Source organism: Esox lucius, chromosome 13 (assembly GCF_011004845.1).
Source record: "Esox lucius isolate fEsoLuc1 chromosome 13, fEsoLuc1.pri, whole genome shotgun sequence".
Taxonomy (NCBI): Eukaryota; Metazoa; Chordata; class Actinopteri; order Esociformes; family Esocidae; genus Esox; species Esox lucius.
In genome coordinates, this window is record NC_047581.1 from 34,492,096 (window position 1) to 34,512,745 (window position 20,650).

Consider the following 20,650-nt stretch of genomic DNA (forward strand, 5'->3'; position numbering starts at 1 on the left):
TGTGTGTGTGTGTCGGTTGGTGGGTGCGTATATATGTACGTATGTGTGTCGTTGTGTGTGTGTGTATATATGTACGTGCGTGTGTGTATATTTATGTATGTGTGTCTGTGTGTATATGTACGTGTGTGTGTGTATGTACATATGTGTGTCGGGGTGAGTGGACAGCCTCCCGTGCGTGTTGATTAGATAGGACGTGAGACTCCAGCAGGCGAGGTGTGGCTTTCCGCTAGCTCTGTAGTTCGACCCTGAGGGGCCCAATGTGAACTGATAACCAGGGTCCCCGTGGGGGGTGGGGGGGGGGGGCATCCAGTCCTGGGTCACCAAGCACACCAGGATCCACCTCTCAACACGTCCTGCCTTGACAGGTGACACAGAGAAGGGCTCTAGGGTTGACCTCAGGCGAGAAAGGCAGGTGTGGTGGAGAGCTTCAAAACACTGCATCTTCTGTCTATGAAGAGCAGACGACCTTCACAACCGAGGTTACACCTTAAGCTTCTTAATTAACTCATTAGTAAAGAGCAAACAAACAGATCCCTCCGGGACCATGATTTTATTGATGGGTGCTGGGGGCAGAGTGGTGCGGTTCTAGGCCTGACTCCTCAGAGTGGTGTGGTTCTAAGCCTGACGTCTCAGAGTGGTGTGGTTCTAAGCCTGACTCCTCAGAGTGGTGTGGTTCTAGGCCTGACTCCTCAGAGCGGTGTGGTTCTAGGCCTGCCTCCTCAGAGTGGTGTGGTTCTAATCCTGACTCTTCAGAGTGGTGTGGTTCTAGGCCTGACTCCTCAGAGTGGTGTGGTTCTAGGCCTGACTCCTCAGAGTGGTGTGGTTCTATGCCTGACTCCTCAGAGTGGTGTGGTTCTATGCCTGACTCCTAAGAGTGGTGTGGTTCTATGCCTGACTCCTCAGAGTGGTGTGGTTCTAGGCCTGACTCCTCAGAATGCGGTGTACTACTAGGAATAGATGGGCCCATGGACCTTGAAGAGGACAGGTGACGTGACGGCTGAACTTGAGGTTGCCGGCCAGGTCTGTGGCAGGGCAAAGAGGCAGGGAGGGGCGGAGTAGAGGAAGAGAGGGAGGGGATTACAAGTAATAGCTTCATGGAGGGATCAGTTCAGCCTATCTCATTACTTCCAGGCACAATGAGCACAGCTCTCTCAAAGCAGTTTATAATTACGCCTTTCCAGGCCACAAACAAGCCATGCGCTTATTACCCAGGTTACTGTTGCCGGAATTCATCCTCTAATTGCAATTTTTCCTAATGTTCACACACGCCGGCGTCACGGCCGGTTCGTCTCCCGTCCCAGAGACGCGTCTTAATAAACAAAAAAATATCTGTCACGGTGGTGAACAGTGGCTGATCCAAGGTCACCACTCAGAACTCCGCTGCACAAATCTTTGTCAACTTTGTTTACATAATTATATAAATACGTTTTAATTTTTCAGGCAAAAAGGCAACAAACAAACATTGTAATTTGAGGCTGATTACGACTCAAGGACCTTCAAGGGTGCTGTTTTCTTCCCTAATCATCTCTCTGCAATTATGTTCATTCCTAATATATTCTCAGAGCTTGCAACTTTTCCCCTCATTTTTATTTCCTTATAATCACAGTAATGTGCATTTCATTATAACCTAATTGTAAAAAGAAAACACAGTACTGGGTGTGGAGTGTGGCACAGCTTATCAAAAACTATATTTTAACTAAACAGAAAACAGTAAAAGATGTCAGCACAAAAAGTGACACAAACACAACGGTGACCCAGTTTAGTGTATCCTGAATTGATTAATTCCCCGGGTGTTTTGTCCTGGTGCATGTCTGCTCTGCTTCCACTAGAAGTACCCAGGTAATTCCTGCAGTCTCTCCAGTGTAGCCAGATGACCATTAGTGGAAGAATAAGCCTTCACACCCCTGACCCTGCACTTCCCTGGGTCTTTCTCCTTCTCCAGTTAGGGCTAGTTCACATCACGAGAGACAGCAGTAAAAGCAAGACAGAGACTTATCTTAGCTTGCATGGTCATTTTATTTTGCATTTGAAAGTTGAGCAATAGGCGTTAGCAATGCACTGAAACTTGATACAGTTCCCACACAAGTGTCTTCAGACCTGCAAAACACCAGAGGGGCTCTATCGAAATTGTGACGCACGCTAGCTCTGATGGTGGCGTCTCGAGATATCGAAATGAGCAAGTTTACACAACAAAATAATCTAGTGTCTTGAGTTTTGTTCAATATGCCTCAGAAAATGTAGCGTAATTTAACCAAACAGATTCTAACGCTAACGGTAGCATCGGCTAGCTGTCTGAAGGCAACAGTGGAAGCGGATCACAAAGGGGGGTAAACAAATCAGCTGACCCCCCCCTCAGCAGACTAACCCTCTGCCACCCAACACCACACACAGCACAGACACACACACAGACACCAACGTGCGCACGTGCACATACTCTCTTCCAATCAAACCACATCAATGCGAGAAGGACTGAGACCTCCCGACAACTGACCACCAGGAGCACGTCTACAGACAGGGGTTTGGTTATGGAATCACTCGCTCCAGGCAGAGGTGTGACGTCCTTGGCATGGCTACCAAACGAACGGACGCGATGCTCCCTTAATCCCTCTAAGCCAAACGTAACATAGCATTCCGTCAACCCGCTCTAATTACATGTGCAGTTCTAATTGGATGGTACCTTAAGGTTAAAGGAGTAGGACTGTGGCCAATCTAGTCTGTACGGGCTGTGCCATCTGGGCCATGAGATCTGTGTCCAGGGCATTAACGTCCCCTCGCTGGCCTCTGAGGTGTTTTATCTCTTCTCCGTTCCACAAGCAGTGTGTGGCCTGTGATTCTGTTAATGCTGGCACTCGCGTCATTTCTGGGTAACCGTGTTCCCATATAGCTGGCGCTGACGTTGAGGACTTGTGAGAGCAGATACAACCGCCTCCTCCTCCTCATCATCATCATCACCATCATCATCATCATCATCCAGACAGCTCTTTGTGAGAAGGTGTTAACCGTGGAAGGTGCTAACCCATGTAGGAGGCACCATATGGACTCATCAGATCCATGCTGCAGGCCACTAAGCTCTCGCTGGCCTCTGGGCGACTAGGCTCAGCAGTGTCGGATGAGAGCCTGGACGTGAAGGGTTAAGAGGCTTGACCTGGGGACCGACTTGCGGCAAAGACCCTGATCCCGGCGCATACGGCACATCCGGTAAGCACAATCAAACAGGGCTAGAGATTACATCCACGCACAGGAGCAGTGGAGCATTTGGAAACCGCCACTCACTCGGGGGTAGTTCTCTATTTTTACAATTCCCCACATTGTAGAACAGTGAAGACATCAAGAAAATGAAATAACACGCATGGAACCGTGTAGCCACCCAAAAAGTGTAAAACAGACCAAAATACCTTTTATATTGTAATTTTCACAAGTAGCCACACTTTGCAGCCACTGTCTCAGCTCCAAGGTTTTACGCTGCTGTATTAATGTGTCAGGGGGAGTAGGGTCGGTTCTCCTTCTCTACTGTAAATCCTTGTAAACCTAAGGAATGCACACTCTAAAATGTCTTGTCTCCTGCTCTGTTCACACTTGAGCAGGACATGAGATCTTGGCCCACACCTACCGAGGACAAGGCTCTAAAGACTCGTTGTGCCACTGTCCAAAGTCCTCCTGGGAGTGTTGCAGATCAAGATGATACCTGACGATTCCAGTTGCCAGTTAGATAACCACTCCCACTCCACCCCATGCTTCTGACCTGGATTAGGATTTATAGACTCTGGACACCACTCAAATGCATTCACTAATTATTACAACTTGTTCTCTTAATATGTTCACCTGGCACAGCCAGAAGAGGACTGGTCACCCCACTGAGCCTGGTTTCTCTCTAGGTTTCTTCCTAAATTTCGGCCCCTCTTAGGGAGTTTTTCCTAGCCACTGTGCTTCCACACTGTTGTGATTTGATCCTTGGGGTTTCAGGCTGGGTGTTTTGTAAAAGCACTTTGTGACAACTGCTGATGTAAAAAGGGCTTTATAAATACATTTGATTGATTGATTGCATTCCCAACCACTTTCATGAGGTAGTCAATAAACAGCTGTGCCTTGTAAAAAAAAATTGTAGAAGGTCTCTCCTTCTTAATGCGTTTCAGCCAATCAGTTGGGTTGTGACAAAGCAGGGTGTGAATACAGAATACCATAATTTTCTGTACTGTAGTAGTCCATATTATGTCAAGAATCGCCCAAATAAGCAAAGTGAAATGACAGGTCAGTCAATCCAGAACATTTGGAGAGCTTTGAAAGTTTCTTCAAGTGCAGTCGCAAAACAAGTGGTTTGCTGGAGATACAGTCTGTGATTCTTTTAGAACTCAAGGCACACTCAACAAGCATGGCGACCACAGCATTCTGCAGTAACATGCTATCCCATCTGGTTTGCACTTACTAGAACTATCATTTGTTTTTCAAAAGGAAAAAAAATTATAATAAAAATAACACCCCTCCAGCCTGTGAAAAGCTTTCTCGAGCAAGAAGGTAAATGATGGTGCAGCATCAGATGACCTGTCCTCCACCATCACCCGACCTCAACCCAACTGAGATGGTTTGGGATGAGTTAGACCGCAGAGAGAAGGAAAAGCAGCCAACAAGTGCTCAGCATATTTGGGAGCTCCTTCAAGAAATGCATTCAAGGTGACTACCTCACGAAGATGGTTAAGAGAATGCCAAGAGTGTGCAAAGCTGCCATCAAGGCAACATGTGGCTGCTTTGAAGAATCTAAAATGTGTGTTTTGACTTGGTTTGCTATTAGATTATTTCTTATGTGTTATTTCAGAATAATTATAAAACCATTATTTTACCATGGGAAAAATAAATGTATACCCTTGAATAACTGGTACTGCATATACCTTACCGAATAAAGTGCTGTCAGAAAAAACTCACCCATCACAAAAACAGCCATAGTTGTGTCAAGATCAAAGTAACATGGATGGTATAAAAAACTAAACAGATTGCATTCTGTTTGCCTGTAGCAAAGCCCCCCCACCTCCACTCCAAATACCAGTAAATACAGCGCCAGGAGGTATGTAGGAGAAAACACAGCTAAATAAAAAAAGAAGGGAGTGGCTTTGGAGATTCAGGCTAGTTGATTGGCTAAGTAAATGGGAAGCAGGAGGACAAATGGACAAATCTCAGAAGCTAATAACTGCGGGTACGGCGTAGCCCTCATGGGCAAATCTGGCACTAAGATGATAATGAGATTATAAAATCCACTATATTGCAGCAAATTGTATAAGTGTTTCATTGAACCTTGTTGAACTTCAATTTATGCACGGCCCAGCTCCTTTCCCATTTTACAGTTACTTTGGATGATGGGTGGATAGCGAGGAGGAGTGAGGAGGAGGAATAAGGAGGGGAGAGAAGGGGAGGGGGATAAAGGGAAGGGAGAGGAGGGAATAAAATAGGTAAGGAGACAAGGGAAGGAGACAAGGTAAGGAGACAAAGAAAGCACATGCTCCTGGTTAGTCTACCTAGTGGAGGGTGAATGAAGAAACAGACACAACAGAACTGTGTCTGTTAAGCATCCAGATATGAAGACACTATCACCCCAATACTGCGCCTCTGTCCGTCTTTTCATTGACCATCACCCACACAGACCCCAATCATACAGGCACAAGCAGCATGGACATAGATAAACATGGTCAGCTGACGACCAATCAACATCTAATGACCACACAGGAAAAGCATCTTGGAGACAATCTATTCCCATGTCTAAATATTTACCCCTGCCATTACTAATGGCGCCATGTCGGTGGGCACAAATGTACAAAAAAATACAGCCAACTAAAGGACTATTGGGAACCTTCAGAAAATGTAGCGAAAGTGAAAACAAAAAATAAACCTGTTTACCAGACGGAATCGTACTACTCAAAACGTTGTGTGTTGACATGAAAGTATACTGCTCCCCCTTATGTTCGAGCCCAAAATATGACTCAGTGTTTGTGTTGTTTATTTTTTGCATTCACTTTTGCTCACTTCATAAAGGGTGCCAATATTTATCGAGTTGACGGTATCAAAGTTAAATATGTAATGTATTTTAGACTAAATGACTAAAGTTACTGGGAAAATATCACTGCCTGTCAAACCTGGTGAGAATAACTGAAAAATAAAAGGGGTTCAAAAGCCTTTCCACATGGATTCACACATTATACTCATACTGGTAAACTAGACCAAATTTCGCACTAGCATCATAATAATACCTAGACATTTATTTGGGGGAATGTACACACCAATACTGCATAGAATGTGCATAAAAACTATTAATTTCAGGAAGAAATGTGATGTGCAAATGACATTAGTATGAACGACTCTACTACATTCACACTAAATCCTAACCAACATTCACAAAGCATAGGTAGGTTCTACACCGAGAAGAAAAAAAATACTTTACCTGACCTTCTGTGTTGCTTAGCAACCAGTTGCCATAAAATTTCCAATAAAAAAAATGTTGGAGCGAGATTACAGACGGGGATGTTATGAGGGAAAGGGCTCGGAGATAAGATGAGATCAACAGAAATACAAAAGAAGGCATAAAGGCTTGGTGAGGCGGTTTTCACCACGACAGCTGGGGCTGGAAGCTCTTCACATTTTTACCAAGTCAGCCTGACCAGCTTATTATCACTCTGACAGCCTGGAGACAGACCACTGCTGGGCCCTGGTCTAGACCAGCGGTCTACAGGAGGAGTATTTCACCCAGTAACTCCCAGACAAGACGGGCAAATGCCTCTCTGTGCCACGATACACTGACACGGTCTATAAAAAGGCACACTCTCATTTAGATTTCGGAATGCAAAATCAGCAGCTGAAATAATATCATAGTGTTCTCCCATTTCGGTACAACAACTAAACAAAAAAGGCAGAGGGATTAGACGAGAAAGGTGACCTCTCCAAATCGCAGACAGAACTACAAATGCAAGAACTAATGATCCATGATGTTTATGAATGTTTTGAGGCAGAATAATTCACATTCATCTCATTTAATTTACAAGCACTGACTGAAAGAATATACATCAATTCTTTTAGGATTCAACAGGTAAATATAACTAATATATGAGCCAAAACATGGGCGCAGCACCTGCAGACAAAACGATGCTGTAAGGCCCACGGCTGAATGTTGTCTATTGACAGGTGTTGGCTGGTACCCGACATGTCCTTCCTCTGATCTGGCTCCAGACACACACCACTGACAGAGACACCTAGATCAATCGATAGTCGCACACATTCCTCTCAAAGTGATCAAAGTGACTGTGTCTTTGACACAAAGCAACTTCCCCTCTATTGTCCCGGGTCCAATGGCGCGGGAGCTTGTGTATATAGTCTGACTGTATGTTGAGGCAGTGACAGAGAGAGAGAGGAAAAGTGTCTATCAGAGCACAGCCACTGACCTGACATTTCAAAACAATCGCAAGCAATTGTCTTCCAGACAGGTATGGCAGTGTTCTTAATCTGTCTGCCACAGGTCCCCGCTAAAAAAACGGCTTCCTCTCAAGGTTCCCCTTCTCTATCAAGAGGTCCATTTTTTTTATATCGTCACCCAAGTTTAGATTTAGAGGTTGAGACCTGTGTCAGTCTGTTCATTCAGGGTCAAATGAGTTCATACACAATTGAACGGGAAATGCTGAGGAATTTGAAATAACTTTGTGTTGCACTGTGTTTTCCTCTTCTGGTGGTACAGGCATGGATGTTTTTCTTTCTATTTCACACCACTAATATGCTTTAACCTCAATGTCTCCAAAGGCATAAAAAAATTAATACCCAGTAAAAAATAAAAACACTAAACAAAGAGAATGACTAGGTAACACCTCCTGTACAACTCCAACGTGCCTCCAGAAGCTCCATTCCTCCACCTCCTGAACCCCGCCTCGCAAAAATGTGTCTCTCTCCAGAGCTCCTGTGTACGTGGTTATTTTAAACTCAGGGTTCATTACATAAATCTGTGAGCCAACTGGGTCATGGCCCGCCAGTGTGCGCCGGAGCACATGGATCAAACACGTTTAGGCCCCCCATCTCCATTTTAAAGAGGAATAGCAAATGAAGATTGTCTTCTGATCCTCTATGAGGGAGAAGGATAGAGGGGTAGAAAGAAGGAGAACCAACTCCCAAAATTATTAGCATCTACATGAAACGGTATACAATCTCACTGACATTGCCATGGCAGCATGGGTGTTTACCAAACACTCAACAAGAAACAGTACTCTTCAAAAGATCCCACAAATAAAAAGTAGTCCCTTATTTCACTAATGTCTCAATCATAGGCATAGGATTGAGTTTGATGGGGGGGGGCATTTTATATTCTATATATCTCAAAGTGTTGTTGTTATTGGCATAGGCAGTTTACTTGTTTCTACATCGGAGGGGCACCCCTGCCCCCCCCCCCACGCCCTTCATCTAAATAACATCAAACACAAGGTTGCAGTAATGCAGAATTCAGAGTTTTTCAAAGCTGCATTCTTTCCACTGTTAACCTAATATACCTGATGACTATGCATAGCCTTTGCTATGAACACCTTAAATACCTTGAACTTCCAACTTACTGACATTGACTCTTGTGTGTCAGCTAGCCAAAGAGCGTTAGATATTCGCCGTCATCTAATGAGAACATAGCCACTTTCGGACAAATGCTTTGCACTCACTTTCACGTTTTGACCCACTATTTAAACATATTTCGATGCCACATTATTATTGACGATCTGTGTTTTAAAAATGCTTTTTTTTTTTTTTTTTTTAAGCAAATGGTGCCAATGAACACAATCTCCTTTATTAGTAGCTGTACCATAAAATCATCCATGAAGGGTTGTGAGGCAGCAGCCTGCTGAGAGAACTCTGCTGGGTCAGCGTTTTCCACAAGACTGCCAGTGGAAACTGAGCTTGGCACCTGTACGATCCAGACGAAAGCTGTCCCAGGAGATGAGACCAGTGACGGGATCAGGATCGGGGTCAGAGTTCACCTCTAGTTCATCACCATTTACCCAAGCTATTTCCTGCTACACTAAGCGACACTAACGTCAGGCAAAGCTATCGTCCACGAAGACAAACGTGTAAAAAAGACGCTTTCCTCTCTCCCTTTGATCTTCTGATGAGCCAGCAGAAATCAGCAGACACAACCCCCCCACCCTCAACAAAAAGAAAGTCAAGCTGAAAAAACAGAGGAGGTGACAAGGTTAGGAGATGTGGCGGGCTGAGTTTCCTCTGGAAGGAGAAGAACACAACAGAGAAACGTTCATCGGACAGACAGGGGCCCAGAGGCCGGGCATGGAGGTGGCGACAGGCATTGGTGCTCCGCGGTCAGCAGGGCACGCCTCATCAGGGCAGGGGTGTTTGCGGTCAGCAGGGCACGCCTCATCAGGGCAGGGGTGTTCGCGGTCAGCAGGGCATGCCTCATCAGGGCAGGGGTGTTCGCGGTCAGCAGGGCATGCCTCATCAGGGCAGGGGTGTTCGCGGTCAGCAGGGCATGCCTCATCAGGGCAGGGGTGTTTGCGGTCAGCAGGGCATGCCTCATCAGGGCAGGGGTGTTCGCGGTCAGCAGGGCATGCCTCATCAGGGCAGGGGTGTTCGCGGTCAGCAGGGCATGCCTCATCAGGGCAGGGGTGTTCGCGGTCAGCAGGGCATGCCTCATCAGGGCAGGGGTGTTCGCGGTCAGCAGGGCATGCCTCATCAGGGCAGGGGCTTACGCTGAATGTGTCTAGCATACACCCTAGCTAACACGAGGGTCATTTTGAACATGTTCTCTCAACAGGCTTTACGGCGTGGCACGAAAACTAGGGAAAGCGTCACAAAACTAAATGAAAAGAATCCCTTTTTAACAACTGTGTGTAAATAACGAAAGACAGACAACTCTTTCAGCACTTCAAAGGCAGCGCCGTCGTCGTCTTATTGAACAAAGGCCACCGGAGTTCTGTTGATGAACACAATGAGGGTTAATTACGGGCCTGTGTTCAGAACCTTGTAACAGAGCAGGGTGCTTAATTAAAGTTCAGGTACACATTAACATACTTTTGTTAGCCATTAATCAGTGTTTACTCTGGACCTTTGTAATGAATAATCAGGTTCAGTTGCAGGCAGTGGTTGTAAGGAAGGTGAGAACACTGATCCGTTCTACTCTGTTAGACAGTTGGAATTGGAAATATGTTGGTGTTCTTGCAACCCAGGAAAATATCCATGAAAAAATCAGCGGCACATCATCTGTCAGATCCGTAAAATAAAGTGTAAGAAGCACTAACGTGCTACATTATAGTTTGACATTATTACGAGACGGAGGTAGAATGCATAGATTATAGTCGTCTGGTGGAATCACTGATTGCTGCATTGACCCAGTCACAGACCGCTGCCTTGACCCAGTCACAGACCACAACCAGACCGCTGCCTTGACCCAGTCACAGACCACAACCAGACCGCTGCCTTGACCCAGTCACAGACCACAACCAGACCGCTGCCTTGACCCAGTCACAGACCACAACCAGACCGCTGCCTTGACCCAGTCACAGACCACAACCAGACCGCTGCCTTGACCCAGTCACAGACCACAACCAGACCGCTGCCATGACCCAGTCACAGACCACAACCAGACCGCTGCCTTGACCCAGTCACAGACCACAACCAGACCGCTGCCTTGACCCAGTCACAGACCACAACCAGACCGCTGCCTTGACCCAGTCACAGACCACAACCAGACCGCTGCCTTGACCCAGTCACAGACCACAACCAGACCGCTGCCTTGACCCAGTCACAGACCACAACCAGACCGCTGCCTTGACCCAGTCACAGACCACAACCAGACCGCTGCCTTGACCCAGTCACAGACCACAACCAGACCGCTGCCTTGACCCAGTCACAGACCACAATCAGACCGCTGCCTTGACCCAGTCACAGACCACAACCAGACCGCTGCCATGACCCAGTAACAAACTGATGTCTTAACCCAGTTCAGCCCCAGCCACACAACCCACTTGTATAAAGAAGAGATTCACAGTATCATCATGACTGTTGTGTGTCTCTAAGCCTGTCTGCCCAGCCTCTCTCTGTCTCCTGCCTATCTGCTCCATAATGGCAGCCCAGCCATACTGGGTCCAACTCTGGTTAGGCCCACCCCCCACCCTTCTTCCAAGCCCCCCCCACCCCCCGGCACAGCAAACAGGGAGGCTTTCCAGCAGGAGATTTGTTCCACTTTATCTGCATATTTAGGCAGTGTTCAGTGTGCTCCTAACTGATAAAATTCTGCCAGTCTGTCGGGCCGTTGCCAGCACCGGAGCAGTGACCTTCTAGGGGAAGATTCCTTTTGAAAGAGGGAATGAAAACGGAAGAAAGACAGGGGGAGAAAAGCTAGCCAGGCTAACAGGGATGTGCTCCAGGTTTTATCACGTTAAAAACAATAAACAGAGATGTTAGCGGACAGCCCCCACGTTAACATCTCCTCCCTCTCCCTCCCATCAGCAGGCCATTGCCATGCCGGTACCAGTGTTGCTACACAGATGATTAGCAGCAAGACAGACACAGGCCCGTCTCCCCTACACCGTGTCCTCCAGAGCCAAACCTCAACCAGCATGGAGAACACCCACGCTACAGCCCATCACCACACAGGAAGACATACGGAGAGACAGACAGCACAGGAACGAGAGAAAGACATGGAGGGAGGACTTGTCCTTCACCCAGATCTGATGGAAAGCCAATGGAATTCCTTGGTTTCTCTTCAGACATCTTAGTGTGTATGTGATCAACAGCCATTTTCCTGTAGCCCGAGGCTGGCTGGGCTATTGCAGCTCTTGGTATGACAGCGGGGTGTGTGTGTGTGTGTGTGTGTGTGTGGTGAGCTTAGCGACAATGAGAAAACAGAAGTCAGTCTGTTGATGAACACTTTGTAGTTAGCCATTATCTTCCCACAGCAGAGCAATACCCTACCATGGTAACACAGACACACACAGATACAGAGACACACACACACACACTTCGATGTGACAGCTGAATCATGAACAAGGACATGGATGGGAGGGATGGAGGGATGATTTGAGAAGCGTTCTCTCAGCAGAGAAATGCTGGGTCATGGTCCTTTGACACCCTTAAGTCACCCTCCATAACCTCTGGCTGCTCTCTCGTGACGCCACACACAATGGAGCTGCCTCGCTCCCCGCCAAACCGCCAAGGACACAAAGACAACCAAATCAACCTTTGACATCCGACCAGAGACACCAGGCACCAAAGACTTGCTGAGCTGGATGCAACTAAGTGTCCACTTTCTCTCATTATCACTGATGTAGAAGTACAGTGGATTGAAATGAATTCAGAGCCTTGATCAATTCCTTCATACCACTAAATTAAAAATGGTACAAGAGATTTGGTTATATTTGACATTTTTCATTTTAAAATACTGAAACTCAAAATCAATTATAGTAAGGTGACAGCTGTTGAAATATTTGTGTGAAATATCCGTGGGAAAAATGACATCCGGTAAGTTACTAGCATAAGTATTCAAATCCCACACAAATAAACAGTCACATGCAGCAGAGCCTCCCTTTGCTGGATCAACAGTTGTAAGTATTTTGGAGTGTGTATGCTGCAGCTTTGCAAACAGTTCTTGGTAGAGGACCTCTGGGTTGAACGGGTTGGTCTGATGATGATTGTGGACAGAGTTGTTCAAACAGCGCTACACATTCTCAATCCTTGAATTGAGATGGGGCTACTGGGACACTGTTGGACATTCACCTTTTTGTTCTTTAGCCACTAAAATGATGCTTTGGCCTTGCGCTTGAGATCATTGTCCTGCTGAAAGGTGAATTTCCTCCCGAGCTTCAGTTTTCTAGTGAACCGAATACTGGCTCATTCCCTAGATTTTCTTTTTCCTAGCAGTGTTTCCCCATATTTTGCCCCAATGATTCTTCCTTCAATTTTAAAAAGATGCCGAGTCCCTACTAATGAGAATCACTCCCACAGCATTAGGCTGCCACCACCATACTTCACTGTAGAGAGGCTGTGGCTTGCGGCAGTGAGTGTTCACGTTTCGCCACAGTGCTTTCCCCACATCAAAGCTGTCATTCTCATATGGTACGGCGTCACAGCCGTGAAAACAGCCTTTTAACTAAACCAAATGCGGTTTACAATAGTAATAAGACACTGTCGGGTGTGTGATTATTGTCGCTTCGCGTTGTTCCTAAGAATAGCTGCCTGCCATGATACAGGCATACTGGCTATACGCCACATCCCACAGAGCTTTGTTTATGTAATGCCTAGATAGTTGGAGTATGACGTTCAGCTGGCATGTCCCAGTCATGACCCCGAGCCCAACCACACGCCTTTCAACCACATGTGGCATTTTGATTTGACCCCTGCAGATCAGATGCGAATTGGAGGTGTGGCTCCGAAGTACACGGCATGTACTTCAACCCACTCATCGATCATGATGTCATCAGAGCGGTGAAGAGAGGGTAATCACAATGAACCCATGCGGGACACCTCTCTCGTAGTCAACGAGTGACCTGCCTGTACGTGTGTACGCATTCGCTCTCGTGTTTCACTCAGACCGAGGTCAGTCGTCGAGGTCCCACCAGACCGGACCGTCATTGTCATCAAGCTTCAGGTTTAGGGATTACAGGCATACGTAATCCTGAACTAAGGACACATTCTCTGGCTGTGACAACACGAGAACGAGTTATCCACAGAAAAGGCACACAGATGAAATGGCAGAAAACCGCCCACAGTGAGACAGACAGATGGACAGATAGAAACACACAGAGACAGACAGAGAGGAGGAGATAGGACAGTTGGGCCCCACAGACAAGTTACCTGCAGATACGCGAGGGCAGTCTGTTAGCATGGGTTCCACCGGAGTGTCCAGGGGCTCGGGGCTTGACACCCAGTTACGGCAGTGCTGTGGGGGGTGGAGTAACAAACAATTAAAGCCCTGTGACAGGATGCTCAGAGTTAGATGTGTTGAGAGGGAGAGAGTGGACGGGGGGAGGGCAGGCCAGACACACATGGGGGGGAGGGGGGGGGTCTACGCAGCCTGGTGACTGCTAACCCCCCCCCCCCCCAAATATACCGTTGGAGCGGACGAACCCTTCTAACGCTCTTCATCCATTCACTTCGGAGGTAGCCTTAGACCGACATACACTACAATGGGCAAAGTGTCTGTGTGCGCGCATGTGTTTCATATATCCTGGTGGGTTTTTTGCGTCTGTGTTTCGGTGTAACTGAGGGAGGGCGGATGAAGAGGAGGAATGCACGGAGGAGACTTTCCACAGATAAGATAGTAGAGAAAAAGAAGAACCAGAAATGTAAAGCAGATTACAGGGCGTGCAGCTGGCCTCCTGACCAATCACTGCTTATCAGCTCTTGTTTACTTTAGTCTTGGAACCGTCTGACAGCCAATACAGAGCTGTGTGAGCAGGCGAGTGTGTGTGTGTGTGTGTGTGTGTGTGTGTGTGTGTGTGTGTGTGTAGGGTAGGTATGCCAAACAGGCCGCTGCTGCTCACCCCCACCACATCCTTGAACCGCAGCTATCACCACGCCCAGCTCTCCACACCACCCAACCTCCATGCCCTCCTCTCCACACCACCCAACCTCCATGCCCTCCTCTCCACACCACCCAACCCCCCTTCCTCTCCGCACTGCCATGAACTCTCTTTCCCAGGCCGATGAGAGAGGCCAGCAACCCTGACACACCCCAACCCAGCCAGGCTACACATCACACCCCCCCTGGGCAGTCACACTCACCCGTACCGTTCCTCACCACGGAGCCCCCCGCCGACTAGAAGTCTCTGTGCCCCGACCCGGGACCCACCACGCCACCAGGTGTGTGAGTGTGTAAGTGTCCCGACTGCGTGTGTGTGTGTGTGTCTGAATGGTGAAGAATCTTAACCCCACTCATGTTTTTGACATGTCCGGGGCGGCCATCTTCAAACAGTCACTGTACCCTCCACCTGGTCTCCAAGCAACACATGCAGATGAAGCTTTGAGCTATCAGTTATTACGAGGAAGCGTTCATTTCAGAGTCCTACATGAGCGGCCAGGATCAATCCGCCGTATTCATGCATGAAGGCCAAATATTAACGAATACACAAATGTAACAGGAAGTAGGAAGAGACAGTCCCTGTATAAACTGTGCATTGACAGTTATAAGGGGGAACATTTTCATGTCCCAAGTGGAATTATAATGTACAGTGCGACTTTTGTTGGCTCTACTTCTGTGAGCAGGACTTGAACCAACTGTGGTTAAACATGAGCTCATAGTGCAGTTGCTTTAGCAAAGGGACAAAGGTCACAGGGCACTTGTTTTTTACAGTACCATCCATGTCACACGTCTGTCCCCAACCCTGTCAACCCACCATGGTAGGGCTTTCAGGGAGGGTGTCGCCCACCACCTTCGTAAACAGACACGGTTGTACTTTCAGATGCTCTGTCTTGCCCTGCTTGTGGCTCTTTCAAGGGGGTGCATGAGTGCAGGGAGACAGACAGGCAGCCAGAGAGACAGACAGGCAGGCAGGCAGGCAGGGGGAGAGACAGACAAGCAGACAGGCAGGCAAGCAGACAGACAGTCAGAGAGACATAAAGAAGGTGGCCATGGACACAGACAAGCAGACAAACAAACAGGCAGGCAGGCAGGCCGAGAGACAGGCTGGCAGTGAAACAGGCAGGCTGAGAGACAGGCAGGCAGAGAAAAAGGCAGGTAGAAAGACAGGCAGGCAGAGAGACAGGCAGGCAGAGAGACAGGCAGGCAGAGAGACAGGCAGGCAGAGAGACAGGCAGGCAGAGAGACAGGCAGGCAGAGAGACAGGCAGGCAGACTGGGCTTCTTGACTGGTACGTCAGGCCTCTCATTGTATCTCCCTAATTCATTGGGTCTGGAGGAAGACGTCAGCTGTGCTGTGTGCTGTGCCCGAGAGGAGGCATTTTCAAAGGCAGCCCTTCTGCTCCCCACCAGCAGAAGAGCAGGGGCCGGGGATTCAATAGATTTGTCAAGGCAACCCCATGGTTGTGGGAGCAGGGGAGCAGCAGCCAGAGGAGGGCAAGCTGGCTGTATGGGATGGGAGCAGGGGAGACGACAAAAGGAGGACACATTGGATTCTCTCTCAGACACTATTATTATCATTGCTTCAAGCCAGGGAACCGATCAATGGCACTCATTGAACTGAGACGCCACCAACACAAACAGGTCGCCCTGGCGTGTGTGTGTGTGACTGTGTGTGCACGCATGGATATGTGCATGTGCACGTGTGTGTATGTATATGTGCACGTGTGTGTTTGTCTGTGTACGTTTAGAGCATGCTCTGCTCTAGGCGAGGTTTGAAAAGTGGAATACGTATCAAATGAAGGACTAGACATGCCAGAGTAAATCTGGATCCACCTACATCAACAGTTTGCAGTATGTCACATGGAGGCGGCAGCTGAAAACACAGCCACAGTCACACTGACTTCCCGTGGGGAAACAGTATGTATGAGTATGCAGTACTATGACTCCTCACATAGCTTCCCTTTTAAAGGGAAATGAGAGGAGACATCTGCACACGTGCACACACACACACACACACACACACACACCTTTTTCACATAAACTCATTCAGTCCCATCATTATTAATCGGAAACATGGCTCCAGGGTTCCACAGTCTTTCTGTGGCGGTGCAGCGGGAGCCGGTAGCATTTGGGGCTTACGGGATTCTACTGGTGCTCCTAATTCCACGCTGTAGCGCCCTGAGAACGGAACGGCACGCAGGTGTTACGTGGAAAGAGGTCCTACCTGTGTGACACTCTTAAGCCTCCCCTGCCGGTGCACAGGGAGCCTTCCCAGGCACTGACCACATTCTACATTGTGGATTCTATATTCTAGATCTATATTCTAGATCAAGGGGACCACTGCCCACCACATGCTTCAGTAGCAACCCACCACTACCCCAATAACTTATCAATCAACCCTCACAAAGTCAAACCAAAACCTTTCAGAAACCCCCCAAAACAATACTACTCTGACATCCATTGACTGCCTGATACACCCCTTATCTTGCTCTCTCTCTCAGCCCGTCTCTCTCTCTCTCAGCCCGTCTCTCTCTCTCTCTCAGCCCGTCTCTCTCTCTCTCTCAGCCCGTCTCTCTCTCTCTCTCAGCCCGTCTCTCTCTCTCTCAGCCCGTCTCTCTCTCTCTCTCTCAGCCCGTCTCTCTCTGTCTCCCTCTTTGTCCCTCTCTCTGTATTTCTCTCTGTCAAATCAGTTCACATTATTGGCATGATGCACATATGTACATATTGCCAAAGTACAATCAGAAAAAAAAATTTTTGGGGGGTAATCAATAGATCAAGTAAATAAAAATAAAAAATTAAATAAAAATATATATATTGAAAAACAAAAAAGCTTTGTAAAATAAAAAACTCACATTAACCAATCACATTCAAACTCATGTTAAATAGAAGTCATTACACACCTGCCATCATTTAAAGTGACTAATACTTTGTTGAAGCACCTTTTGATTTTATTACAGCACTCAGTCTTTTTGGGTAGGAGTCTATTAGCATGGCACATCTTGATGTGGCAATATTTGCCCACTCTTCTTTGCAAAAGCACTCCAAATCTGTCAGATTGCGAGGACATCTCCTTTGCACAGCCCTCTTCAGATCACCCCACAGATGTTCAATTGGATTTGGGTCTGGGCTCTGGCTGGGCCATTTCAAAACATTAATCTTCTTGTGGTGAACCCATGCTTTTGTGGATTTGGATGTGTGCTTTGGGTCGTTGTTGTGCTGAAAAGTGAACGTCCTCTTCATCTTTCTAATGGACCCCTGAAGGTTTTGTGCCAAAACTGCCTGGTATTTGGAACTGTTCATAATTCCCTCCACCCTGACTAAGGCCCCGGTTCTAGCTGAAGAAAAACAGCCCAAAAGCCTGATGCGGCCACCACCATGCTTCACTGTGGGTATGGTGTTCTTTGAGTGATGCACAGTGTTGTTTTTGCGCCAAACATACCTTTTGGAATTATGACCAAAAAGTTCAACCTTGGTTTCATCAGACCATAACACATTTTCCCATGTGCTTTTGGGGGACTTGATGTTTGTTTTTGCAAACTTCAGCCGGGCCAGGATGTTTTTCTTTGTAATAAAAGGCTTCCGTCTTGCCACCCTACCCCATAGTTCATTCATATGAAGAATACAGGAGATTGTTGTCACATGTAGCACACAGCCAGTACTTGGCAGAAATCCCTGCAGTTCCTTTAATGTTGCTGTAGGCCTCTTGGAAGCCTCCATGACCAGTTTTCATCTAGTCTTTTCATCAATTTTGGAGGGACTTGGTAATGTCTCTGTTGTGCCATATTTTCTCAACTTGATGATGACTGTCTTCACTGTGTTCCATGTTCCATATCTAATGCTTTGGACATTCTTTTACCCTACTTCTGATGGATATCTTTCTACAATGAGATCCCTCTGATGCTTTGGAAGCTCTCTGCGGACCATGGCTTTTGTTCTGAGATGCAACTAAGAAAATGTCAGGAAAATCCAACTAGAACAGATTAACTTTATTTGTGATTAATCAGAGTCACCTTAAATGATGGCAGGTGTGTAATGACTTCTATTTAACATGAGTTTGAATGTGATTGGTTAATTCTGAACACAGCCACATTCCCAGCTATAAGAGGGTGTGCAAACTTATGCAACCAGGTTATTGTTAAGGTTTTTATTTTTCATTTTTCCCCCTCGAAGATATCAGTTTGTTTTTCAATTGAATTGATCACATTATAGGTCTCATTAGAAGTAGAAAAAGGTTCTGACATGATTTATCTTGGTCTCATTTTTTTATATCCCAAAAACCTGGCATTTTCACAGGGGTGTGTAGACCTTTTATTTCCATTGTACATAAATATACACACAAATTTATTTATTTATATATATATATATATATATATATATGGTGTTCTTTGAGTGAAAAAAAGTGTGTATATTTATATTTATGTACACATTTATATACATACATACAAAAACAACAACAGAGAACTAAACATTGGTGGAAAACAGTGAGACAGGTGTGTGCTTGGTCACACTCTCTCCCTCTCCCCCCATGGGTCAGATCCCACTACTGGGGATGTAATCTCAGTGGATTATGATGGTTTATTCATGGCTGTGTGTATGTGTGTGTGTGTGTGTGTGTGTGTGTGTGTGTGTGTGGCCAGCACAGTGACAGGAGACACCTTGGGCCATGACAGGCTGCCAGATGCACACCATCCACCACTCTCTCTCTCCTTCGCTTTCTCTCTCTCTCTGTCTGTCTCGGTCTCTCCCTCCCTCCATGTCCCTGGATCTATCTGCATTCCCCCAGTTCCCTCCCCATCTCACCCATCCATACTAAAAGGTGGTCCTCTTGTTTTCCTCTCCTTGAGCGTTCCCTCTTTCTCCCCAACTACATTTCTCGCTGTCTGCCCTCTTCATCCTTCCCTCTCCCTCTCCCTCCCTCCCACCCCTCACTTTCCTCCCTCCTTCTCTCTCTCTCTCTCTCTCTCTCGCTCCTCCTTCCTTCTCTCTGGGCCTGTCTGGGATTAGTGTAATTGAAGGTTTGTTGCCCCCCACCCACTCTGGTGACGTCATCTGCCCGTTGTCTGACCCATTAGCTCTATATCACCTGTCCCAGGGTGCTGATCTTTAAATCCCTCCATCTTCCCTCTCTCTCTCCTCCCTCCCTCCCTCCTCCCTCCATCCATCCCTAACCCTACAACTCCGCCAAGAGGGGGAGGGGTGGGGGGTACGGGTGTGTGTGTGTGTGGGAGGGATTACCGCCGTCCAAAAAAACATAACTTTATGTCTCTCTCTCACACGCGCACTGGGATTGCAGCCGAAAAGGCCCAACAACAGGATGAAACTCCGCTGAAACTGAATGATGCTTCAGATATACAAATACAAGTTGTGTGATGTCACGTGTGGGTGTTTATGTACTCCTGTTATACTATCTCAGTGAGGACCACAAAGGAAGAAAAAAAATCACACGAGGTGAGGACTGATACTCAGTTTAGGGTTAGAATATGGACTGGGGTTGAGGCTTAGAAATCCCTGAACAATTGGAACGAGGAGGAATAAGGAAACTGTTGAGAATCTTATAACAGGCAGCTTTAAAAACAGCTGGAAGTCAATGAATGGGGTTGACTGGGGATGCATTTTGCTCAAAGTTTTTATGTGGTATGATCTACCACACCAGTAACACGGGAATGCTAAGCTCAGCTGCACACACACTCCACACGCACAAGTAACGTTACGTTAATGCACAACTCAACAGTTAATTCCAGAACAAAGATGGTTTACTTCAGTCAGCTTACATGCGCTCCTCGACTGTTAACAAACTAAACGAGTACCAACTATCCCACCAGCTGTGGAGGCCATGCGAAAGTTACCGTAACACACTCAGCAACGCACTGCAACATATTTGTTATGCCATGATGCTTATGCCATGGAGCTCTATAAAAGCACACACCTTTTTCAAGACTAATTCATGGTGGTGAACATCGCACTCTCTATCTTTAAATGTTCTTTATTTATTTCTGTCTTACATAAACCCAACAACTTGATAATGACGTTTGTCGCAAATTATTTTTATCAACGTCATCAACTTGATGGATTAACTGTAGCAGCCCTGCTAATGTTTCTTTGCATTTCCATGTTGCTC

General features: G+C 46.9%; 1 protein-coding gene across 1 annotated transcript in view; it reads right to left on the reverse strand.

Moving 5' to 3' along the window:
- Positions 1-20,650, reverse strand: part of fam172a (family with sequence similarity 172 member A) — a 183,466-nt gene that overhangs the window by 37,569 nt on the left and 125,247 nt on the right. The window contains exon 10 of the mRNA XM_010897606.4: positions 13,807-13,891. Coding sequence (XP_010895908.2) covers positions 13,807-13,891 — 85 coding nt within the window. The remainder of the gene's footprint in view (positions 1-13,806; positions 13,892-20,650) is intronic.